Source organism: Parasteatoda tepidariorum, chromosome 4 (genome assembly GCF_982258835.1).
Source record: "Parasteatoda tepidariorum strain Cologne lab strain chromosome 4, Ptep-v5.0, whole genome shotgun sequence".
Classification (NCBI taxonomy): Eukaryota; Metazoa; Arthropoda; class Arachnida; order Araneae; family Theridiidae; genus Parasteatoda; species Parasteatoda tepidariorum.
Window position 1 is genome coordinate 52,046,160 of NC_141758.1, and position 27,792 is coordinate 52,073,951.

General features: G+C 29.2%; 1 protein-coding gene across 34 annotated transcripts in view; it reads right to left on the reverse strand.

The window, feature by feature from the left end:
• The window catches only part of LOC107440890 (uncharacterized), a 60,096-nt gene extending 35,944 nt beyond the window's left edge, over positions 1-24,152 (reverse strand). For 6 of the 34 annotated variants that reach the window (XM_087161103.1, XM_087161092.1, XM_087161108.1 and 3 more), the window contains exons 1-14: positions 23,992-24,152; positions 17,680-17,703; positions 14,229-15,158; positions 12,026-12,055; positions 9,272-9,337; positions 7,321-7,371; positions 4,685-4,735; positions 3,950-3,973; positions 1,211-1,258; positions 977-1,012; positions 730-777; positions 498-533; positions 264-299; positions 24-65 (exon numbers count right to left, since the gene is read on the reverse strand). In XM_087161103.1, the coding sequence (XP_087017229.1) occupies positions 24-65; positions 264-299; positions 498-533; positions 730-777; positions 977-1,012; positions 1,211-1,258; positions 3,950-3,973; positions 4,685-4,735; positions 7,321-7,371; positions 9,272-9,337; positions 12,026-12,055; positions 14,229-15,158; positions 17,680-17,703; positions 23,992-24,046 (1,477 nt within the window). In that variant the 5' untranslated portion in view covers positions 24,047-24,152. The remainder of the gene's footprint in view (positions 1-23; positions 66-263; positions 300-497; positions 534-729; positions 778-976; positions 1,013-1,210; positions 1,259-3,949; positions 3,974-4,684; positions 4,736-7,320; positions 7,372-9,271; positions 9,338-12,025; positions 12,056-14,228; positions 15,159-17,679; positions 17,704-23,991) is intronic. The other 28 variants (XM_087161115.1, XM_087161104.1, XM_087161094.1 and 25 more) reach the window with 22 other exon arrangements.
• Between the last annotated feature and the right edge of the window lie 3,640 nt (positions 24,153-27,792).

Here is a 27,792-nt window from a genome sequence, read left to right on the forward strand (position 1 = left end):
TTTGAAATAGAAGGATTACTTACCATTACCTCCGCCATTATTACCTCCATTGTTGGCGCCTCCACCTAAAACATAAAAATATATTCTTTACACAAAATAGCTTTTCAGACTTGCAATTGTAAGCCATTTTTAAAACAAAAAATATAATCTCTAAATGTAGTTTTTTTCAAACGAGTTACGGTAAAATGTTAGAGATTTTGAATTTGACCATGTAATAGTAAATTTTGAAGCATTTGTAACTTTGAAATAGAAGGATTACTTACCCCAGCCATTATTACCTCCATTGTTGGCACCTCCACCTATAACATAAAAATATATTCTTTACGCAAAATAGCTTTTCAGACTTGCAATTGTAAGTCATTTTTAAAACAAGAAATATAATCTCTAAATGTAGTTTCTTTCAAACGAGCTACGGTAAAATGTTAGAGATTTTGAATTTGACCATGTAATAGTTAATTTTGAAGCATTTGTAACTTTGAAATAGAAGGATTACTTACCCCAGCCATTATTACCTCCATTGTTGGCACCTCCACCTATAACATAAAAAATATTTTTTACACAAAATAGCTTTTCAAACTTGCGATTGTAAGTCATTTTTAAAACAAAAATATAATCTCTAATTGTACTTTTTATCAAACGTGCTACGGTAAAATGTTAGAGATTTTGAATTTGACCATGTAATAGTTAATTTTGAAGCATTTGTAACTTTGAAATAGAAGGATTACCTACCATTATTATTACCTCTGCCATTATTACCACCATTGTTAGCACCTCCACCTGAAACATAAAAATATATTCTTTACACAAAATAGCTTTTCAAACTTGCAATTGTAAGTCATTTTTTAAAACAAAAAATATAATCTCTAATTGTGCTTTTCTTCAAACGGGCTACGATAAAATGTTAGACATTTTGAATTTGGCCACATAATAGTCAATTTTGAAGCATTTGTAACTTTGAAATAGAAGGATTACTTACCCCAGCCATTATTACCTCCATTGTTGGCACCTCCACCTATAACACAAAAATATATTCTTTACACATAATAGCTTTTCAAACTTGCAATTGTAAGTCATTTTTAAAACAAAAAATATAATCTCTAATTGTGCTTTTCTTCAAACGAGCTCCGGTAAAATGTTAGAGATTTTGAATTTGACCATGTAATAGTTAATTTTGAAGCATTTGTAACTTTGAAATAGAAGGATTACCTACCATTATTATTACCTCTGCCATTATTACCACCATTGTTAGCACCTCCACCTGAAACATAAAAATATATTCTTTACACAAAATAGCTTTTCAAACTTGCAATTGTAAGTCATTTTTAAAACAAAAAATATAATCTCTAATTGTGCTTTTCTTCAAACGAGCTACGGTAAAATGTTAGACATTTTGAATTTGACCATATATAATAGTAAACTTTGAAGCATTTGTAACCTTGATATAGAGGGAAATCGGGTCACATATATCATCATACGCCTTTGCATTCTTCTATGATCATTTGATATATAATAAACAGTAGCATACTTATCAATGATAAGACTAAACTTGCATCTTTCTGTGATTTTAACAACATTCTGTTTGTTTATAATTCATATTAGATATTCATTGGTTCGTTATATTTGTTTATTTGTTTTGAAATGTTAAATGCTTCCTTTTAATTTATTATTTTGTTTACATTTGATCTTTAAAATAAATGAAAGTTGGAATTGGATGCTTACTATTAATTGTTTATGGATTAAATGTTTTTTTCCTGGAGAAATTATATTTTGTTAACAACATTTCTTTTGCTTAGTATAAAAAACTATTATTTTACTTTAATCACTATGTAAGAAATAATTATACCAACTTTAATACTTAACCCTGTGACGCAGATTTTAAGTAAGCATATTTTTCTTACTTTTTCTATTAATTTGTATCAATTTAGGTCTAAATAAGTGAAAAATATTATATTTAATATTTTAATAATTTATGAACATGAAATACAACAAGAAGCGCTGGTGACTTTTTCTGTGTTAAAGATAAAATCTTCTAAACACGGGTCACTTCCAAAGAATAATTTTGTCAAATTTACACTTATTTGCAGTTATTTAAACCTGAAAGCAGTTTTTCATCATTGAAATTTCATTAATTTTCAAGACCTATTATTTATAAATTTATGAACATGAATGAAAAAAAATTTCAAAGTATTTTAGATTTTATATTTTAGTGCAAATGTAATTGCGATAACCTAACAAAGTTTTTAGTAACTATTGGACTGTTATTTATAATTAAGAAATACAAAAATATATTTGTACTTGTAATTAGAACGTTCGAAAAAATATATAAAAGGGACACCGGTGTTTTTTCTGCGTCAAATGGTTAATGATAAAAAAAAATCGCATCATTCTATGCTTTTCACTACTAACAACATTGGTACCAAGAAGGTACAATCGATAATTTTTATAACGTTCTGTAAGTTGATAACTCGTATAATATGTTTATTTGTTCTTATAACACTAACAATGATTATTTTAAAAACTTATTATTTTATTTCCTTTTATATTTGCAATAAAAAAAAGTTGGAATTGGAAGTCTATTATAAAATAATTATAGATGAAATGTTTTTTGCTATATAATGAAATTTTATGAACAATATGCCCTATTCTTAGTTTGAAAAACGTAATATATAATTTTATATTAATTAATACATAATAAATAATTATACTATCATTAATACTTAATATGTACTTTTGTATGAATTATTTTATATTAATTAAAATATTAATTGTCCCGCAGTGAACTGATAATTAAGACACGGTTCCCACCAGATCACCGAAGTCAAGCATCACTGGCTGCGGTCAGTGCGTGGGTGGGTGACCACTTGGATCAGTCTGATTAAGCCCGAGGGTGCGCGGTATTGGTCCCCGTTACACTGTTCTACCGTAAAGTGCTCGACTTCGCGAGCAGGTCTTCGGGCTATCGAAGCGAGTGTGCCATCCCCTCAGCAGAGAATCAAAATTGTGATGGCATGTCTTTGAATCATCCTTAGGGATGGTTCCCAGACCGTCGCCAATAGCCCATTGTGCTTCTCTAGTGCGACGTAAATGAACTACAACAGCAACAACAAATAAATATTAATTAAGATATTAATTAATACTTAATTATTTAATTAAAATATTAATTGTGTTTCATGAAAAATATGGATATCTTAGTGAGAAGCAATGATGAATGGGAAACAATAATGAGGGTTGGTGATCGGAGCGATCAAGGAACTTAGTAATGTAGAAGATCTTAGTAATATAAAAAGTATTAGTAAATTCTTAGTAATATAAAACAAATCATAATGTTTCATCCTAAAATATTTAATCTTATTTTTTAAATAATTATGCTCTGATTTTTCTCTAGAATTTCAACAATACATTTTTATTACTTACTCTTTTGCATTATATTAAATTAGTCAAAACGAAAAGTGCTTCTATAGGTACACTTTTTAAATGCTAAACTAAGCTCAGTAACGCGATAGCCCATAGAGGGCCGAGGCCTACTACTATGCCCATCTCAGATTTCCATAGGTAGACTTTTTAAATACTATTAAAACAAAATATCCAATGTTAAAAATGATTTAAATTGAATAAATAATTAGAATTCAGAATTAAAAAGAATTTAAAGTATAGATAAAGTAAAGTAACGATATTTGATTGTATAGGTAAAAATTACAGTCAAAATTAGATTCCTCACATCACTGAACTACATATATACTGTGCGCAAGGGTCAACATAAGATTACCGTGGTGGTTATCCATTTCATAAATTAAAAATGAAAGGTCATTTAAATTTTTTTTATGTTTCTAAAATAAATTATTAGTAAAAAACTTTATTATGTTTAAATGCTGAAAATATAAGTTTATTTAAGAATAATCTGAATTTAAATATAATCCGAAATATTTAAAAAATATAAGCTATAAATTACCATTATTCCATCCCCATCTTCTTCCTAAAAAAATAAAGTTGCTGAAGTTATTTACACATTTCTTTAATGAATATATTTAGTTATAAATTATCAATATAATAATAATATTAAGTACTAAACTGAGGTAACAAATGAGAAAGTAAAGTGAAGTTAATTGTAATAATTATTTTGTTTTTGCGTCAAATATAGTTTCTAGCTCCGTTTTATTTTGGTTCCATAGGGACATATTAACTCATGAGTAACGTATTACTTTAAATTTGTCTCAAAATAGCCTTTGTACCGTTAAAATTTCAACACAATCGATTACTAACTGTAAAAATAATTTAAGCACAAACGAATATTTAATTCTTTTTTAGAAAAATAACTATTATTTTACTTACGCATCGAATTTTTGGAATAGTTACTTTGCTATTCATAGAAGGAATTAAATAAAAGAAGTTTTCGAATTATTATCCTATACTTTTAGTGATTATTGTCCTTTATGCCCATTTTTATTCCAGCTGTAACATTTCATTGCAGGAGTTAGTTAGATAAGATAGAGTAAAAAAGCTTCAAATATTTTTTCTGAATTTAGTCAGGTATTTAAAAGCCTAAATTTTACGCAAAAACGTTCACGTTCAACAAAAACAAATACTTGAAATGATTTTTTTTTGGAAAATAGCAAATATTTCCTCTTAATTCAATCAAATTTTCAATTCAGTATATAAATTTAAAATTATAATTTCTTTTATTCACCTGTCTGTTCTATAGGAGATAATGTTATAACTTGATCTCCTTCATTCCATCCTGAAACGTAATAAATAGTATAAATAGTATATTGAACAACAGAGAATTTTATGCTACCGTAAAATCTTGAATTAGTTAAAACTAGAATTCTTTATCGAAGACTTCTCATAGTTTTAATTGATCATCTCATTTAAATCTATAGATGACTTAAAATAAGAAATTTTTTTTAAGGTGAACCTAGTCTTTATGGAAATATTTAAAAATTTATTTATGTTAGGGAATGCAAAGAAGTAATTTTTGTTCAGGTTTTAGGGGAAAGGTATAGATCAACTAAAAATTCAAACAAAAAATTAAATTAGATAAAAAATTATGAAAAAATTTAGGTATTATAATTCATACAAAAGAAATCATGCACCGAAGGTCTATCTTTTGATAATGTATTTTTGAACCGATCATTTTTGAACTACTGTGCACCTGCGGAGCATTTTTGAACTACTATGTACTGTTAGAATTCCCATTCTAAAATTAAGGTAAAATAAACGACAGAATTTTTTCCATCTGATTAATTGTAAAGTTTAAGGTAAAAAACTTTTTTCAGTTTTACTGTTTCGAAACCATTGTTGTTGTTGACGTTTGCCTGTTTAGGCAGAGGGGGTGCGATTGCTCTTGTTTTCCAGTGGCGCCATCTATGGCCAAAAATTCGCTTTCTGCCGCACCATACGTCATACACGTTCATAGGGCGGGCCCATTCGTGCAGCCATTCATTCATCCACAGATCGTAATAAACGCATAATATTCGAAACCATTTATAACTAGTAAAGCTTTGAATGCAAAATTATACCGTTTTTCAACTGTTTACCACTAGTATGGTTTCAAAACCATAAAAAAAAAATTAACTGGACATAGGAGCTAGGCTTTTCATTTGGTATTGGCCAGTGGAGAGTTCAGAACACAAATTGTGGAGTGCAGAATGCTAGAAACTCTTCGTGTAAAGTTAATAATTTGGAATGTTTATTTAATTAAATTAGAAAACTGTTAAATTAGGTTAAACATTAAATTAAGCTAGAAAATATATTATTACAAGAAGAACATTTATTAAACTAAATTAGAAAATGCATTAGGATATAAATGTTTGATTAAATTAAACTAAAAAATGTATAAAAGGACGGAAGGAAATTTGTAAAACTTATTCAGATTTTTTTAAATTTATGTTATTTTTAATAAGTAAATAAAATGAGAGAGTGATGTCATTTTTTGATTATTCAGCCCTTCACAAACTTTAAATGTGAATAATAATAATTATATATTCTCACATACAGGATTGGTTGCAGGAAAAATGCAGAAAAGAATTAGTTACAATTTTTTTAAAAATGAAAAAAAAAAGCATTTTTTGTCCGTTTACACATCGGCGAAAGCTGCTTGTATCTATTTATACACCCAAATGATGCATTGTAAAATTTATTATTTATGTGCTTACTTATGTATTACCTATATGTTTATAATGGGAACATAATTTTTTATTTCAGTATTATCGTTCAAAAAAGCAATTATTCCTCTTATCGAAATGCCAATAGGAGCTAAACTAACAAAGCTACACTTGGGGTAACATCACGCCCTTGAACGAAGAGACAGGTGGTACAGATTGGTGATTGGCCCCTTACTTAGGCAGGCACCTTTGCAGAAGTGCAAAGCAGTTCTCAATGTTATACTATAGAGCAGCGTTTTCCAAATTTTTTTGGTTTGGGAACCCGAAATATTCTTCTTTCGAGGAATACCAACTTAATAAATAAAGTTGAAGGAAATTGGGAACGTCATAACCTATAAAAGGCTAAATTTAAAATATTTAATTAGAGGAATGAAGATTTTTCCTCGTTTTATCAAAAATAATCTTTAATTAGATTTTATGTCCGACATTTACAGTTGCAGTTCTGGTGCTATATCTAGTCTAGTTATGAATTTGTTTTTGATGGATTTACATAATCTGAAAATAAATTAAATGTGACAAATTACAGTTTACTTTGAAATGAATAAAATACCAATAACGTTGATAGTATTATAAACGTTGATAATGGTTGTGGAAACGTATTTCTTTATTTTGATTTAAAAAATGCGCTGGGAAATATTAATGGAATATTTAATAAATGCTTGTTCTTTTCATAATTTGTTCAATATATTGTTATTCACTGTTCTATGTATTGTCACTTGTTCAATATATTGTTACTCATCACTGGTTATAATTCTCTCTTAAAAATGCCATTTCTACTTCATTGTTATTTTAATTAAAATAATTTCATAAAGGCAACCGCAAGATTTAATTCAATTATGCATTATAAGTTGGATCTAATTATAATCAGAGGTTTGAAAAACTCATCACTGGTTATAAAAACAGTTAACTCGCGGAATTCCTTTAACTCTTCCACGGAACCCTTGGGTTCCGTGGTACATCATTTGGGAACCACTGCTATAGAGCATAGCAGAGGAAATCCAATTCAAACTTATCTTTTCAGATAAACAAAGATGTGTCATCGTTTTTGAAACATAATAAATATCTCAAAAATAATTAATTGCGTTTGTACTATGTCATTATCCTTTTTTTTTCATTTTGTAAGAGTAATGATATTTCAATTATAGATTTTTGTATTTACCTGGCTGTTCTATAGGTGATAATGTTATGACTTGATCACCTTCATTCTGTCCTGAAACGCAACAAATAGTACAACTTCATGTCGAATTTTATGCCCCGTAAAAATTCTAAATCAGGTAAAGCTAAAATTCTTTGATGTAGTTTAGTTTGGACTGCATTAGGTTTGGCTATTCCTTTTGGTTTCATTTAGAATTTCCATGAAAGCACTTCATAAAAATAAAAATATTTTTCGTAGAAATTTAATTTTATTTCAGATTTTTCTTTTAAATTTACGTTCTTAATAAATAACGATGGTTAATGATTTTTTTATACAAAATTTAAATAATTATTGTTTTGAAGTAATCAGTAAAACAGAAGTTTTTGAACCGATTTCTATAAGCTATTATTAAAATATATAGTTGAAAATTTAATAAAATATTCATGCATCAAAAATTAAATGTAATATAGAAATTTTCAAACTATAAAATGCACACGAACATTTTTAACAAAAAATATTTTTTTAAGTCAATAAAAAGTGGCTTTAGATAGCAAACTTAGCTTGTGTAATTTAAATCAGATAATTTTATAGTAGTTTAAAAATGTTTTATACTTTAGAAATTTGATGGTTCCCAGTATAATGGACAGGTCATAGCACAGCTGTAGTTACTGAAACGTAAGTCATGTGATGAAGAAAGGGTTCTAAGGTTTCATCCCAAATGTTTACTGCTCGAATTTTGTTTTTTAAAAAGCAAAAATTTTATTACACTTTGGAATATTTAAGCAGTTTCATACAAACTCTTTCTACTCTAGTGAAGTATTCTTACAGCAGCATCGAATAATATATTTCCCGAATATCATACTAAAAATAGTCGATTTTAGAAATAAAAAGCATTTTGAAATCTTGTAATTAAGTAGTAATAATTTAGACTAATAAATTAATAAAGCAGTAATAGTTTAAAAAATTTATAAGTATAGTAGTAATGAATTAAGAAAGTAGTAATAATTTAATAAATTAATATGTAAGTATAGTAGTAATAAATTAATATAGCAGTAATAGTTTAAAAAATTAATAAGTATAGTAGTAATAAATTAAGAAAGTAGTAATAATTTAATAAATTAGTATGCAAGTATAGTAGTAATAAATTAATGAAGTAGTAATAATTTAATAAATTAATGTGTAAGTATAGTAGTAATAAATTAATGAAGTAGTTATAATTTAGAACAAAAGAATTTAAGATCTTGCATTGGTAATAAAAGTTTGTTAGGAAATAATAAAAGAGATAAAATTTTTCTTTTGAATTTAAAATATATACCTGATTAAAATGTTCCTTAAATTATATTAAAATAAACAATTTGTGTTTCGCAACTGAAAAAAATGGTGAGCTTTGAACTGAAATATTTTAAAATCTCGCATTGATTAAAAATATTGAGTTGTCAGTCAGTGTTTGCCAGGAAATAATAATAATTTTTTTTTCAATTTAAAATGCATACTTGATTAAAGCATGCATTTTAAATTGAAAATGCAATTGTATGAAAATACATTGAGTTTCGCAATCAGTAAAAAATAATAAACAGCTATTTTTAGAGTAAAACTTTTTGTAGTTTTTCAATAAATAAAAGAATAAGAATTGCTCATGAAATCACGTATGATAATTAGTGCTGTAAAGATAATCATACATTGAACCATTTTTCTTCTCTTTAACTTAAGTAATTAAAAGTCTAATCAAAGCTAATAATGGGTATAATTACAACACGAAAAGATGAAATGTTTTTTTTAAATACGTATAAATCTATTTTTTCAGTAGTTAATTTATTATTTTATTTTAAAAGTAACTTTTATTTAAAGACAGTTCTAGATATATAACAGTTTTAATACATCTTTTGTACTAACTACTGCTAATTATAATATCAAGAGAAACTATCATAAATCAATCAATCAAAAAATTATTTTATTATTGCTGAGATTTATTTACCTGGTTGTTCTATCGGTGATAAGGTAATTTGTCCGCTTCCTCCATTGTTTCCTCCATTGTTTCCTCCTAATAAATGTTTATTATATATGTATTAAAAGAAACAACAAAAATTTTTATTGAATTCAAATTAAATGATACTGTAGGTAAATAAAATTTATTGATTTCGAAAGTTTTGAAAATTACTCGATGCATTTTTTTTAAAAAGATTTAAATGATAGGTTTTTTTGCTCAATTTAAAATTTAATGAAATAAGTAATATTATTTGAATGAAGAAATATTGTTCAACTAAATAATTTATTTTTCAAATGTATTCGTTCAAGTAATATTGAGTTGTAAAATATTTTGGTAACGTAACATTTAAGCATTCAAACTTTTAAAATATTAGAATTTAAAAATACATGAAAGTTTATCATTTTTAAAAACTGATTTTTAAAAAAAAATTTTTAAAGGAAAATTTGTTGAAAAAAAAATTTATTTAAGGTCTTGGTTCTCCTTTAAAATCACAGTAATTCAATTTAAAATTAATATTTTTAATATAATATTTATCAAAGAATTTTGATCAAGCCTGTTTTAAAAGCCTACGTCTTACATGCTAGCAGCATATTAGAAAAAAAAAATTGAAATAATTTATTTTTATAATTATTTTTATATTTATTTTTATAACAAAAATTGAAAAATTTTATTTTTATAATTTAATAACTTTTCTAAATTCAGAATTATTCAATGATTACTTTGAACTTAGTTCACCTAATTCAGCATGATATTTGCTTAGATAATACACACCGAAGAGCCATTACATTATGACCACCCTCCATCTATAACAATGGGTTCGCCCAGGTTTTCATGGTTTCTCGCCCAGGAACAATGTTTTCATGGGGCACATTAGGACCCATAATCCTCATAGAACAATCCCTGACGTCTGTAAGCTACTTGAACACAGTTGCAGACCAGGTTCACCCATTCATGGCAGCAGTTTTTCCTGCGGGGGACGGTGTTTACCAACAGGATAATGCACCATGTCATAAGGGTCGAATCGTCATGGATTGGTTCGAGGAACATTCCAGTGACTTTCAAGTCATGTCTTGGCCCCCAAATTCACCTGACCTTTATCCAATAGAGCATTTGCGGTCCTACTTGGAAAACCAAATTCGTGCTGCCACGCTACCCCCTCGCAATATGAGGGAATTGCAGGACCAGTTGGTGAGCGCTTGGTACCAGGTACCTCAGACTACCTATCAGACCCTTGTGGAATCAATGCCACAGCAGGTGCTAGCAGTTTTGAGGGCTAAAGGTGGTCCTGTGGTCCTATATGTTATTAGCAGGGTGGTCATAATGTAATGGCTCTTCGGTGTGCATTCATATATATGATTTAAAACCAATTATTTAAGGTTAATTCCTGGTTTATTTTTAACATTTTAACCTAAAAGCGAACAAAATTATAAAAATAAGTTCGATGATCATATGAAATAAAAAAAAATATTTGAAAATTGATTTTAATAATTCTTTAATTTTGAATATTCTAAAATTTGAAAGTTGAGTAAAAGTTATAGTTAATTTCAAAGATATGTTCATTGATATTCCTTTTTCCAATTGTTTTTAATGATAGCATCAAAAGATATATTCGGTTGTATCTAAAAAAAAATAAGTAAATAACCTTCGAGGAAATACAGGTAGCTGATAATATGTTGTACGGTATCGTTAGTAATACGCTAAGTCTTTTAGTAAGTGATATGCTATGCTACTTTCGTATATTCGAGTTTTTATCTTTATAATTTTTACCTAATTTTTAAATTTTTTTTCTTCAATATACGGTATGTATCATTTAACGTTGTCAATGTTATTCATGTTTTAATCGTTTTATTCTCATCCTGATTTAAAATTTAGGACGAGTTTGTCATCGTTTGAAATCCCTCGTTTTAAAGTCGGAACGAATTTGAACAAAATATTTTTGAACCTGAAGGAAAATACAGGTTGACCTGAACGAAAATACATATTCCTATAAATATATTTCAACAATTTGTGTCAAAAATGACGAAAATAATACATAAATTAAGGTTCATTAATTGATACATTAGTTAGGATAAATGGGAAGCATTAACTATATCTGGCGAATCACTATTAAGTAGCACAAAACGGGTTCAAGACCTTTTAAATTGAGGAATGCAATTTGAAGGTGTTTTTAATCGAGGTATTCCTCTAAGTTTCCTTTTGGAATGAAACTGGTTTTAATGTTTTTTAATCTCGCTTTCCCCGTTAATAATTAGCATCAAAAATATGTTTTGTTTTCGTCTTGTTTAAATATTATTTCTCAACTTTTTTGTAATTGAGTCAAAATAAATGAAATATTTCTCGAAACTTGTCAAAAATAATCAACTATTTGACTTAATAAAGGTTTTTTTTACGGTTTACGTTTTACCTTCTTATTCATTGTTTTGTTCCAGAGGATTAATAATTAAAACACTGGCGGTTTACGTTTTACCTTCTTATTCATTGTTTTGTTCCAGAGGATTAATAATTAAAACACTGGTAGTTTACGTTTTACCTTCTTATTCGTTGTTTTGTTCCAGAGGATTAATAATTAAAACACTGGCGGTTTACGTTTTATCTTCTTATTCATTGTTTTGTTCCAGAGGATTAATAGTTAAAACACTGGCAAAATTAATTTAACAAACTTTTTATGGATTGTTGATATATTTTGTATATCTTTTAATATAAATGAAATAAAAAAAAATCTAAGAACAAACTATTGCTTACCTGGTATCCATATCAATTTTCTAATGATCTCTGTAAAAAATTTTATATACTATATTGTATACTGTAGTATTATATACTATATACTGTGTAATATTTAATACATGATATAATATGCGATATACTGTATACTATATTATATACAATTATGTAGCACTTATATAATACACAATTTGATATATTAAGATTCAATTATATATTAATGAAAAGAAGCTAGATCTCTTTAATGAACATTTTAAGAAGATTATGAACACACACTCATGTACCCAAAATTTTATACTGCAGTTTTAAGAAATGTGCTCCGATTTAAAATGAGGAAATGCGTATTTATTTAAACTAATAATTAGTGGAAATTTGCTATTGTTAGCCGTCACTTTAGGTTTTCTAAACTGATTTGCTTAAGTTTTGCATTCATATTAATTATTTTTTAATATGTTATGGGGGAACGATTTTTTTTTACTTAACCCGGGTAAATATAGATAAGTAAATCACGTTACCATCCCTGAAATTTTCTAAAAAGTTGTACTGTCTTCATACAATGATGCTGGTGTCTAACTAGTTAATTAGTTAGAGAAAATGCATGATAAGGTAAATCAAATGTACACAAATTTCTAAAGGAATTCAAATTCCTGAAATCTGTTCAACATATACAAGAATTATGCAAATTGTTATTTTAATCTATCCTACAGTTAGTTCTTTTTTAAAGACAATGTAAAGTTTTTTTTACACACATACATACAAAAAAAATAATTTTTGCTTATCAATTTTTTAAAAATGTTATTATATTTTAGTTTATAACAGTTGTTGAACAGCCAACCCAGTTTTTAGATTTACGACTACTAATGTTCAACTCCTTAGCCTTATAATTTTGAACCCAATCCAGAAGACAAGGGAACTCCTGGTTTAAGTATTGGGAGAAATATGCCTTCGTGGATGACCTTTTGATGGAACTAACTCACATTTGCGCTATACAGAGAGGGAAACAACGTAAACCTCCCACGGATAGCCTGACGACAAGGGGCCTCTAACCCATGATCCGTCTACCACTTAGGCTATTTTACGTCAGTTCTGTGGTCGATGAGAGCAGGGAGAGGAATTCGTATCAACATGCCATCTCTGGGATTTGAACTCGATTCACCCAATTGGAAGGCGATCAAAATGTTATTGTGAGTTTACTTGATATATTGGTTTTAAATATTTAAGAAGTAATGTGTAGCTTTTGTTAGCTATGCTGAATTTTCAAAAATGTATGCGATAAATTAATTTTTCTTATTTCTTCATCTCACTGCAAAATATTATTTTTATTTCTTCAACTTAATGCAAAATGTTTCCATTATTAAACAAAATAATTATTATTTACTAAAATAAATTTTTTGAGTGTAATTTATCTTTGGATAGGAGAATTTTATAATTAGGTGCAAACACTTTCAACTTCGCTTAATAAGCTCCCGAGATATGGTAAAATATGTAAAATATAAAATGTACACATATAAACGATATTTTAAGGATATGTTGCAGTCAATGTATCGCAATTTTGTTAAAAATTATTTGAAAAAAAATTTGTTTTTGTTGTCGACTGTCGTTACACAATTTAGAGGTTTATAAACATTTTTATAAATTTGTAAACACATTCATTCACCCATAAATAAATTCACTGCTGTATTGATGACTCGTTTTTAATATTCTTATTCACTTATCTTTAGGCAATGTTAATCTTAAACGTGAAACTTAAAGTAATGCCCCCCTAACTCCTTGTTTGTTGAATGGTTTAGAGAAGAGATCGTTCGTGGAAAATGTAAAACTTCAATATAAAAAAAATGTCTTTTTCTTAGCACACTTTCCTTTTTATCTCTAGTAAAATTCAATGAACTTTAAAAATAAAGTATATATAACTAAAAATAAAAACCTATCAATATATTTTTAAAACAAACCATGCTTTCTTTTTTTAAATTTATAATTTAGAGAACATTAAATCTGGATCTCGCACGGCGCTCTCTTATCGGGCTGTCCAACTGATTGTCCCCCTTGCCCGTCACTTTCGTCAGTCCTGGTTTTAAAAATTCTTGAACAAATATCTTTATTTATGTGTTCTTCATCAAATAAATCGCTGCTTCAATGGATTACGATCTTATTGTATTGAAAGTTTAAAAGTTTTTAAAGATTTCAAACAGTAAGTGTAAAGTACTTTACAAAAGTCATAGCTCACCTTTAACGTTGCCGTCATTGTTTTGCAAAATAGGAGCCTGTTCCCCACCATTGTTCCAAATAATACGCTGTCCACCATTTTGACTAACAGGAGGTTGACCCCCTTCATGCCAAATAATACGCTGTCCACCATTTTGACTAACAGGAGGTTGACCCCCTTCATGCCAAATAATACGCTGTCCACCATTTTGACTAACAGGAGGTGGACCCCCATTCTGCAAAATAATACGCCGTTCGCCGTTTTGCCAACCAAGATTTTGATTTCCGCTATTTTGTGCTACAGGAGGTTGATTTCCGCCATTCTGCTGGAATACTATTTGCCCTCTATTTTGCCCTCCATTTTGCCAAACAGGAGGTCGGTTTCCCCCGTTCTGTTGAAATTCAGATTGCCCAGCATTCCGTTGCCCATTTCGCCAAACTACACGTTGATTTCCACTGTTCTGCTGAAATTCAGTCCGTCTTTCGTTTTGTGCGCCATTTTGCCAAACTGGAGGTCGATTTCCGTTGTTCTGCTGAGATTCAAATTGTCCTCCATTTTGTTCACCATTTTGCCAAATCGGAGGGCGACCTCCACCATTTTGTTGAACTAGGCGTCGATTTTCACCATTTTGGCCAGCATTTTGCTCCCCGTTTTGCCAAATCGGAGGACCACCTTCACCATTTTGTTGAACTGGACGTCGATTCTCACCATTTTGGCCAGCATTTTGCTCACCATTTTGCTGAATCGGAGGACCACCTTCACCATTTTGTTGACCTAGACGTCGGTTCTCACCATTTTGGCCAGCATTTTCCGCCCCGTTTCGCTCACCATTTTGCCCTTCACTCCCTTGTTCTTCATTATTAAAATTTTGCTGCTGGCCTTTTCTGTTTACATTTTGTTGTTGACCTCCTTCATTTTGTTCACGTCCAGCTTCTTGATTATTTTGGTTTTCTGAAAAAAATATTAAAGTTATTTTTTTAATCTTTTAAATTAGCGTGACATAGGAGATAATAAGACAATAATTGAACAGTAAGGAAGTAATTTAATAACTTTGAGAGCCTTAATTAGTGCAGATTCTTAAATTAGTAATATTTTTTAATGAATCGTGCCACGTTAGGAAGTATCTTAAAAAATCATCAAAACTTAGTCTAACAACTTATATTTATTTATTCGTTAATAAACGTATTATTAAAACTTAGACCCAGTGGATTTATTTTACAATAAATCCTCGAATTTCGCGCCTAGAGAAGGAAAATTTCCTTTGTTCTGAAGAGTGTTTTTTAGAAGTTGTGACTCAAAATGCGCAAGCAGCTTTAAAGAAAGCTTGATATGGACGGCTGTTCATGAAATTCAGAAGTAGAAAGATACTCAGAAACAATATAAAAAATTCATGACTCAAAACAATTTATAAGACCTTATGCTAGATTTTTATAACTTATCCAGAAAAAAAAAGACTGTGGTCAATTTTGATTTAAGAGTTGTCACATATCACGATATGTAGCTAATACATACAGTGCTCACAACTAGTAACATAGCTTAATATATCGAAACAAGTTAAAAAAAATTAATTAGAATGGCAACCTTTTTATACCCACGAAATAAATACCAATTTCAAAGCCTGTATAAGCAATTTGCAACACAGAAATGATAATGAACATGCAGAGTAAAACAACACACACTTCTATTACTCGTACAATAAAATGCAGTAAATTTCAGAAAAAATTTCTTTTGATCGATTGATAAAGAAGCGATGATAAATCCAAATCAGGAAGGGTTTATTTTGTGTAACGTTTTATAAAACAAAACAATAGACAGGGTTAGTAGAGCATGACGCTGATAATCAGCCTCTCCTTTTTACCGTTTCAAACGTTGTCTTTTTAAAACACGGTGTTTTCCTTCAAACGTTAAGTGATGTAGGTTTCTCGCCAAATTGTTAAGGCTATTGTTGTTGTCGTAGGCCATTAATGCAGTTCTTGTTTTCCAGAGGCGCCATCTATAGCCAAGACTGCCTCACCCATACGTCACACCTGTTTATAGGGTGGATCCATTCATTTAAATAAACTTTTTATGTTATTTCTTTATCCAACTCTTCCTTAGTTAATATTCTAAACTAAACACTCTTTCACATACTTTAAAATCCACATCCTGTCTTTTTTATCTATTTTTTGCTTCAAGTTATGTATTTGATTTTTCCCTTGAATCGAACCGTGAGAAAGATTTTTTCCCTCGACTCATTTAATAGAAAATTTATAATAATAAGATTTCCCTTATTTCCAAAAACGAAACATTTTATTGATTTATTATAATTATAATAAATCTGTTATATATTTAAGATTTTTCCTAACTTTTTAGAGGAGCACTGATTTTGTGTCACTTGGATATTCATTCTCTAATTATGATGGTTAAATAATATTTATTTGCTCATTCTAAAATCCTGAGCCTGTTTGTCTTGCTCGCACTACTGACACCCTTAATAGCCGGCAGGATAGAACGGTAGGGACGGAGGGGGTACATCGGTGACAAAGATATAGAATATCTGATTTAAATGGATAATTGAATAATGTTTAACTTCATCATTAAATTTTTTAAGCACTTTTTTTCTGGCACAACTAATTCTTCGTCAACTAATTGTAACTTCTTTAATCCAGAAAATTTCATGATGAAATGGTACTTGCGTTGTATTTATGTATGCTACATGTTATAGCCATAAGTTCTAAAGGCTATGAATACTACTTAAGAGCTACAATATTTTTCATCTACCCTTGGACTGAAAAGATAAATTGCGTCACTTGAATGTTCTCTCTCTAACAATTATTAAATAAATATCGTGCTCTCTTTCCGTGTCCTAAGACCTGTTTTTATCCTATATATATATATATATTTTTTTCTTCTTTTTTTTTCAATTCATGTCCCTCAGTTTGTTTTTTGCAGTCGTATTTAAAATGATTATTCCATAATACTTTTTACTAAGCATTTATTGACGAAAAAGTAAAGAAAATCTATTTGCAAATCATATACATGGAGGAGCAGAAGCTCCTGGGGACAGGCTTACAACATTATTACCAAAAGACAAGTGCGCGTTTTTTTCACATGTACCATATAGTTATTCTTTCATGTCATGTGATCTATAATATCCAAACTTCATTGTTAGAATTGACGCCGAAAGATGTAATTATACGATCGGATGAATTAATATCTCAAAATATTTATTAATTTGAATAATTTTTGGTTTCACAAAGGCATTTAACTACGCAGTATAAACTCATTTGATAATATATACGCGAAGAGCTTAGTTTATTATGTGAAAGAGATTATTTGAAGTTCTTATCTGTTAGAAAGGCTAGCCTGTAATTAAAATATAATTCTTCTTAAGTTCAGTTTTAAAATCCTTTTAGTTCCATTGAATTATAATTTTAGATGATACATATATATACAAGTGCAAATATTTATATAAATACAAAAAATTGATTACCATTTTCACCATTCGTGTTTTGTCCTATTAAAATAATAGAAAATCAGATTAGATCTATAAAGTCACTAAAAAGCATTCATCATTTAAGAAAGATTTATTTATGCTCAAAGATTTATTATGCTTTTATTTACCATTTTACAAATATTAACATAAATACCAAAAATTGATTATCATTTTCAATGAATCCATTCACCAGTTATTCTATAAATATAATCAAAAACCCGACTGTATTAGGCTACTGAAGAAAAATTTATTATTTAAGAAATATGCATTGTACTTAATACAATTCATAATAAAATTTAAAAACTTTATTTTTCTTTGTAAATTGCGGAGCATAACGTTTTATCTAGTAAATAGAATATACTGTAAGAAGATTGTTTGGCTGATGCTAAACTAAATTCTCCGAAAATGTTGTCTTCTTGTAATGAAAAGATAATTAGTGAACACAATAAAAACAACATTGTATCTGTAGAAATGCAGCTACTTATAAATATTTTTGATGACAAGTATTACGGTAAGAAAAACAGCTTTTACGCAAATGGCTTTCATATGTATGTAAGTAACTATCTTTCAGCAAACGAAATTATAATTCTTAAGTTTATTCGTTTCAAAAAGAAATCAAAATTCTCAAAACTTTAAAGTGAAGTAGTTAAATATTTTTAAAAATAAAAATCAAGACCACTGAATGATTTATTACAAAGCTAAACTATAGATGATGGTAAAAATTGTATTCAAAAATTACTGTACTGTTAAATCCGTCAGGTTTTTAAGCTTAATTAATAATTTGTGGGGAATTATAAATCGACTATGTCAACCATCATCTATCAAAAGGTACCTTAAGGTAGAATCAAGTCAACATGTCTTATATACTAGTGATTCGGTACTTAATATTTACAGTGGTAGTTGCGCCACATTACTCCTTAGACCAGGGGTCGCCAAACTTTTTTGATCATCGACCCCTATATAATATTTCGAAATCTCCATCGACCCCCACAAAAGTAATTTTATGTTAATTAGAATAAAACTCTATTAGATACTGTGTTTGTACATTTATTTTATGATTTTAAACATTTATTAGAGTAATAGTACATTGTGTAGCAATAGTTTTATGAAAAATATATTAATATTAAAATTTAAATACCTTAGTATTAAATAATAAGTAATTATGCATAAGTAGATATAATAAGTAAAGTAACTAAAGATTTACTGCTTCTTGATCAATGAGATGGGTGTGCCTGGTGTTTTTTTTGTAAGGTTCACTATATTGGGTTCAAAATTGGTCAATTTTAATTTTCGTCAAAATTGGTCAATTTTGTAATTTTCGTAAAAATATATAAAGTGTGCTATAATTTTGTCGCGGGCTGTACTAATCCATATTATTCATGCTTACCTTCTTTTTTGTGCATTGATAATTAAAATTGATATCTAAACCAAACGAATGGTTTTATCGAAACAATAACTAATTATCCAAAACTATAAAAGTTTTAATAATGACACAGCAAATATTCAACACAGTTTGCAAAGATAGCTGAAACTGCGTATGATATTTGCATTTGTAACGTCAATGCTCGTCACACGTGACATTTGGACAAGCGCACATATGCATATGACTTATAAACTGCGCTGAGTTCCAGCCACTGCGCGGTGGTACGTAAATACTTGTTTCATCCCAATAAATATACGTTATTAATTTATGTTTTATAAAGAAACTGATATTGAGTCAATTATCTATATATATATTTCTCTTACACGGCACCAAAAAAAAAGCCTCATTACAACTCCCCGAATGGCAACGTTAGAAAATCGACCAATGATTGCTGCTAAAAATGTCACATGGCAAATGTCACATGAGGTGGCTCAACATATAGCACTTTTAAAAACGGAAACAATAACCAGAGTGAGCATTATCAGGTTGTTCAATTCAGATTCATGCCCTAAAAACATGATAATATTTAATTTAAACTCAATTAGGAATTAATTAGGCTGGCCTTCTCCATGACTTTTTTTTACTTTCTTCCAGACGTGGACACGTACCTAGGTTTGCAAAACCCTTAACTGTATAGTCCACGTCTGGCCACAGGTCTAGCTCACATAATACATAGGTGCAATCTCCATGACTATAAATAAGTCACAAGGTCAGACTTTTGAGAAAATCAGTTTAGTATTGACTAAACAAGTTTTTAGTCATGGACAACTTTATGTTGGCCTGTCAAGAGTTAAGTCATTTGACAGCCTTTCAGTAATTGCTCCAAGATGCCAAATCTATAATTGTGTTTTCAAAGAAATTCTAAATGCTTAGTGTTAATTTCTTAGAGCTTTGCAGAAAAAAATGTTTTTTGGAAAAAATTGAATTGAAACTACTATTGGCAGTAGGCAAGGGGAACTGCCAAAATCAAAACTCCCCGATTAGAAATGCAGCATGGCGACCTCCACGTGGTATTTCTCGGGTAATGCTAACCAGGGCTAAAGAGAATAGAAGGGCTGGTTCACTCCTTTGAAGTATCTCTTGCCGCGCCGATCCTCCGACGTCACTCTAGTGACGTCACTTTGGCGCAAAGCTCGCACTTTTACTTCAAGAACGGAGCGTTTGGCCTTACTAGCTCTAACTAATATTGAATCATTTCTTTTTGCGAGATATTCTAAGACATTTGTTATTTTCTATAATGACTTTCCTCAGTTTTTGCAGTGAATTTACAAGAATTTAAAACTATTATCGAAATGCCAGTTTGCGCGATTGCAACTTGCAAAAATTCTGATATAAAAACAAAAGGAAAAAGTATAATTTTTCGCGTGTTCCCTAAAGTAAATGAACAACTATGTAAAGAAGGATTCCGAAATGACACAGTTAATATAAAACCGCAATACGTTTATTCTGTCGTAAAGAACTTTTATAAAAATTCATTATCTAAATAGAAACCGCCTCGCTACTTCATGAAGAAAGGCAGGTGAAAAGAATTAAAAAATAGATAAAGTCAAAGAAAATTAAAATGTAAGTAAAAAGTATAAATAAAATATATAGTATATAGTTGAAATTCTCCTAATTTCATAACATATTTTTTAATGTAGTTATTCTAAATATTTATGATTTTTTTTAAAAATTATATTCTCTTCAATTTAAATATCTATATATTATATCATCGTAAATTTAAATGTCTATAAACAATTGTAAAATTTCTGATGTCATTATGAACCAAAATTATTATTTTGTTTCAGTAATGAGCGTTTAAGGTTGATGTTTCCTAATGATTAAGTATGAACAAATTGCTATTAACGACATATTTTAAAATCAGGGATTCTAAATTTAACTTAACTTATCTTTATAAAAGAATATGTAGATAAAAAAAAGTGTCGATATATGCCTTCATTTTTCTTAATAGTTAAAGTTAAAACTGAACTTTTTAAAATAAAGTATTTATCGTGTCATTTTCACCAACTAGCAAAACATTTTTATAAGTTTAAAATGGTATTTTTTTAATATAATAACCAAGAAAGTTTTTTTTGAACTATGTTTATGAACGGAAATAATGTGTTAATTACGTAAAGTTTGAAGGCTAATAACCAGAAAAAGTCTAACTTATTTTTACAAGAGAAAGATGCAGAGTTATCATATCTTTGCTTGCGATCTCCGAGATCTGTAGACACAGTGACGTCATGAGGAGGGAAATCGTAGCTTCAGCTCTAAGAGCGGAGTGAACTAGCCCTTGTATTCTCTTTAGCCCTGAATGCTAACAGCCATGCATTTTAATTTATTGTATGTAAAACATCCTTATTTTGTTCTAAAATGTTATGTACTTTATCACAAATGTTAATTAATATGGAAGTTGATTTCAATAATGCTGATCACCAAAAAATATTTCATTTGGCGATAAAACAAATTTTTGTGTTTTTGAAAATGAAAGACTTTTTGAGGGTTATTATCTCACAAGGAAAAGTTAGGGTTTAAAGTTTATATTTTTAAATAATAAAATTTTTTTCTAAAACTTTCAGAATTTCTAGCATTAACTAATTTATTGTACACATTTAGTTGAATTTAGGTGAGTAACTGCAATATTTGATAGTTTATTTTGCTAATAAGTTTCTCATTTAGCTAATGTTTTGATTTTTTTCCCCCATGTACAATCTAAATAGCCAATATACTTTTTTAAAAGCCAATAAGAACATTGATAGAATTCTTCTACATAAGTACAATACTATGTCTTTGATGATAATATACTATGTCTTTGTGCTAGAACATTGTGTTCATTGGCGAGCGAGCGCAGCGAGCCATGGTTCACGGCATGAACCACATAGGATTGCGTAGCAATTCTCGGGGGTTGGCGAGCGTTAGCGAGCAGGGGGCGGAGCCTCCTAGTAAAAGAAAATTCGCAAAATTTACATACTTAATTAGGCATGTGTGATTTGCATATTGAGAATTGTTTTTTTTTTTCGGCCCACAATCGACCCTTCCGATTCGGATCGACCCCCATTCGCCCCCCTGTCTCAGATCAACCCCTGCTTTTGTTAAATAGACCCCTGGGGGTCTATATAGACCACTTTGGCGACCTCTGCCTTAGACTATGTCAACTTTCATCTATCAAAAGGTTTCTCAAGATAGAATCAAGTTAACACGTCTTATATACTAGTGATTCGGTATTTAATATTTATAGTGATAGTTACGCCACAAATTAATTAATAATAAATAAGCAATAAATTAATAATTAATTAATCAGTATCAATTACTGTTAGATTTAAATTAATATTTTTAATTATTAATTAGATAATAATTAGCTAATTAATGATTTATTAAACGAAAACATAATCTAAATAAAGAAAATTACTTGTTTGCATCTCCGATAATATTTTAAGGTAGTTTTTCACGAAAGATTTTCAATCAAATATTCCTGTTTTAAGTTTTAACAAATCTAAACTTTTAAAAATATTTTCTTCTTGAGTTATGAATTTAAATAAAACTATTTTTATAGCCTAACACTGCAAAGTCGATTTTTGTTCATATTTTTAGCATTTTTCGCACGATTGCTTAATTTCTTTCGCTATAATTCATCAAAAGTATGTCTGTCTGTGTGAGTTAATATAGAATAGAGAATAAACTATTTAATATATTGCTACATATTATAAAAATATATTTGAAGGAAAAAATATGGTTGTGTTATTTTTTGTTCCATCTTCAGTTTTTTAAAAATTTACTTTTTCGCCTGTAATTCTTTTAATGAAATTAAAAGCTATTATTTTAGTTCAAAACCTGCTCTCTTTTATGTAAATGATGATTTTTCGTTTACTTTCCTCAACTTCTCACTACAAATGCATGTATGATGTGTTTGTGTATTTTTTTACTGACCGAAAGCTGTCTTCTTTTAATAATCTAAAAACACAATGAATGATTGATATAGATTTTACAACGCTTGATTGCAAATAATATTTTTATTTTATTGTATGCTATTTTTATTGAGTAATCTGTTGTGAGTTTGTTACAATTTAGTCATGACTGTAAGGGTAAGTTTTGCTTATCTTTTGTCGTGCTAACTATGAGAGTGGTGCTAAATCTCAATATGCAGTTTTGTGAAAATGAAATGCTTTTGCGAATTGATGTTTATAAAGTTACTCTGCCACTATAATGTTTAGATGTCTTATAAATTTTCAAAAATTTAAAATTATTTATTCATTTCATTGGTTTTTTTCTAGGTTGAAAAATATTGTCAAATTGTTGACTTTTAAAAACATTTAATCCATTCGCGTTGACTGTCACGTATACGTGCCAACATGATACGCTCTCATCTCCTGAGCGAAAAGCTAGCATACCAGAACGATTTCTCATTCGCTCTCGGCTTTCACATATTTGTGACAATGTTCTGGAGAGTTTCAACGTTAACGTTTCACCACCTGGAATGATACCTTACTTCTTTTTTTATTTTCCTTGGCAAATGAGCTATGAAAAACATTCTTAAAGCCCATTATCGCCTGAATTTTTTCTTTGCACGCCGTGACGCAAAAAAGCTCTTATTAAAAATGCGGTTATTCAACTAAATGAATATTTTCTTCTCTTAGCTACTACCTGAGTTTTGAAAAGAATTAAAAGCATTTGCTTGATGGGAGAACAGTTCTTCTTCATAGACAAGAATTCTCGTAATTCGTGTGACGTATAACGTTCGATCACCACGGGTAGGAGAGATTCCCTCATAGTTTGACGACACACGAATTTCTATTGCTAAAAGTTATAGAATCTGATTGAAAATGCAGTTACAGTTAAAGATAAAGATAATATATAAAAATATATTCGGTTGAGATAATTAAAAAAATATATAAATAGCAATTTACCTTTTGCACTAATTCCACAAGCCACTAAAACGAGAAGAAATAAATGTATCCTCATTTTGATTTTGCACAGATTGAGTACCTTTGCAATAGTGGCCTGGTATTTTATAAGAACCAGCGAAGATTCATGTCATAATCACCAGGGAATGTTCCTGATTAAATAAGATCCAAACAGGTTAATCTTCACATCCTTTTAAAAGCTGAATAAATCCTTATTAAATCATTCCTGCCACCACGGCTGTTTGATTTAATTTAAATTACTAATCAAAGATGAACGTGAGTAATGATTTAGAATTGCGAGCGCATAGGCGCTGATTTCTTAGATAAGAACGGGAAAAAATGGGATAAAAATGTAAATTGACGAGACTGATTGTTAACACTTTAGCTTATCAAATGAAAAGGAATTATAGAATCGTGATAAGTTGCTAAAGTTGGGATTTTTTTGAGGATATGATGATTATCAGTGGAATGAAATTTGAAAATTCTTTTGTTGTGCAATCATAACAAATTTGATCCGCTTATACCATGACATCTGCTCTTAGTGAATTTTTATTATGGTTTAATGAAATATTCATTTTTAGAACATTTAAAATGAATTTTGTTTCCCACAAAAGATAACATTGTATCGCAAATTTGTGGTTATGATTTAATGATTACATATCAATGCCGTAATTTTAATAAAGATAGTTGTTAAAAATGGATAATTCAATAAATTTTGTTTGAAAAAAGTATGATTAGTATGTTTAATTTTCTAATTATAAAAAAAATAAATTTTAAGACATATTTTTTGTATTCATTACACAATTGGGTACTTGCATTTCAAAAAAAGAAGATCACGGATAGCCACACACGTGATCTATGACGTTAGGGTCAGCTAATCGCTTATGAGCTAAATGAAGTGTTAAAGTTGAGCTAGGTTTCTCCACGTACGTTAGAATGTTAATTAAAGTGAAATTAATAAAATACATTGCCGTATCTTACATCGCATTCGTTGAAATATAATTCTTTCTCATCTATGTCTTTTTCTTAACTTTGAACTATTATTTAAGTATTTTATTGTAATCGTGATATATTTCTGTCGTTTGTACCTGGCAACTTCCATGCATAATTAGTTTGTTTATGTTTCACATGATTTTGCGCCTGTCTTGTGCTAAGTAAGAAATATATAGTGAAATAATTGAAACCTTTCTGAAAGGACATAGAATGTGTCACTTAGAAGAATTGTTACTTGGCGGGCTTGGTTTACTCAAAATAGAATGGAGAGAACAGTTGCTAACGAAAACAAATGAAACGTTTCAACAACTAATCAGGATCGAAATACCAAAACTACGTCACTTGCAGGTATCCCATTAGATCATCTAACAAGATATATTAAAATATATTGTAGCTTAACAGCTAGAGTGAACTTTGCCCCTTAAATCGGGGTTCATGTTTTAGTTATAATTATAAATTCCGTATCAGGGCTTTTATATAGATGATCAGTTAGAGTTGAACTTACAAGTTTTGTTTCAAAATGTTAAGTTGAAGTGTTCATTCTTCCAATTTTAGTAAGATAAGAAGGTAACGAAACGGCATGATGACATTAAAAATTCCCTCTTTTTAAATAACATAGCCAGAGTTTTTAAACTAGGTGTTGTTTTATTCCAAAATATTACTTTGCAGCTCAAAACTCGGGATTATAATTTAGCTATGGCAAGAACCAGTGGCATATTTTTTTTACAAAGGATTACTTAAAATTGACCAAAGAACATGTTTTGTTTGTAAATCTTTATTCTTATGTATATATCATACCAAGCATAAAATTATATTTAAAAGAAGTTTGTCTTCTGACGAATCAAATGAGAAAATTACTCCCGACAAATTTCGTATGCAAAATATAGGGGTTAGCCGCAATTCGGGAAATATAGTCCGAATAATTTGTCAGGAGAGCGATCCAAAGTTTGCACCGTAATGTTAATTTATAATTTGCGTATTTTTTCAAAGTTAGAGAACTTCTGAAAATTCGTTTATCCAAAGTTAATTCCATGTGAAAAATAAATTTTAGTAAATATTTATCATTTTTTATGTAATTTAATGATAGTCAAAAACATTTTGAATCGTAAGGCTTACAATTTTTAGCACAATTTTAAAGTATCTAAATTTACTTGGCAAAATACAAATTTTGAGCGAAAATGGTATTTAATATTCGATTTCTCAGGAATTATTCAACCGATTTCGCTCAAATTTTGTATTTTTCCATGTGAAATTAGGTACTTTAAAATGATGTAAAAAATGTATACCTTGCAATACAAAATTGGTACGGATATTATTAAATACAATTAAAAAAATAATAAATATTTACTAAAATTTATTTTTCGCAGGAAATTAACTTAGGAATTTTACAATTTTGTGGAAATTTTTTTCAATTCGCTTAAAAAAATCACGAAATATGGCAAAATACGCAAACAATAAAATTAACATTAGGGGGTGCCTCTCCTGACCAAACTTTTAGAACCTTATTTCCCAGATCGCGGCTACCCTCTACATTTTGGAGTTCAGAAATCCGAATCCTTTGAAAAAAACAGTACGATTTTTCAGAAAAAGTACGTTTTTGTGTCTGATTTATCTTGAAATATCGTTTGCACTAAATATTTAGTATATTTGAAATCATCTCTTCTATCCATCCAGATGGAGTCCTGGAATGTAAGGATCCGATCATTAAATCAAAAATTATTCAGGGTTGTCCGTTCTTTTGGAAAACTGTACATACGTTTCAAGACACGGTGGGACTAGCTGTCAACTTTATAATTTCCTCCGATCACCTGTTTGCGATTACATCCCTAAGAAAAAGTTTTCCATAGAATTTATATAAATTTTATAATAGTACTTATATATTTTATATATATAAGTATTATTATGAGTAGTAATAGTATATATATTTTATAATAGTACTAGCTAGCTGCACTAATCAATCAAAAATTAGTTTATCACACGTTTTGATGATATATTTATCGTTTGTTTATTATGTTAGTGCATTATATGTAAAATCAACGTTAAAAATTTTGGTAAACATGGTGATGATGTCACCGAATTCGTATTTTAAAAAGTATATGAAACCACGTGTTTCCTATATTGATATTTACGCTTTCAAAGCATGTCGCTATAAGCTTAGATAATGGAAATTCAACAAGAACTAATAAAACAAAATTGAAGTTATCTATTAAGCATGGGGAAATAGAGGTAAATTCTGAATAGCACTGGTTAAATGTTACTATACGCATAAACGGAGTAAAAATTCTGGCAAAATTTCTCATACCGTATGGCAGGGATGGGGAAACTACGGCCCGCGGGCAAACTGTGGCCCACCGGAAGATTTTATCCGGCCCGCGGATAGAATTTTTATTTGCCGATCAGTGGCAAATATAAACAATATACATCCATTTTATTGTCGACTATGTTTAAAATTATTTCTGTTTTTCCTTTTTTAACAAAGTACTGATGACATTTTTACTTTCTCTATTTTTGTTCTACAAAACATAAATTGATGGAAATAGTTAGTACAGACAGCTTCAATTGGTAAAATGTTGAAAGCAGAAGTTCTTTATAGAATAGCCGTAGATTGGCTCCAACTAGCGTTTGTCTTTCTCAAGGAGCTGACTTATAGAATCTAATATAGGTAAATTGTGCTTCACATTTGGCAGACTGCGCGTTTTACGCACCAAAGAGCGGACAATCTAACAATCATCTGAAGCAGTTGTTTCTAAATATGCCTAAGTTTGACAAATCATTACCAAAAGCTAGTTTCCAAAATTTAAAATTTCACGC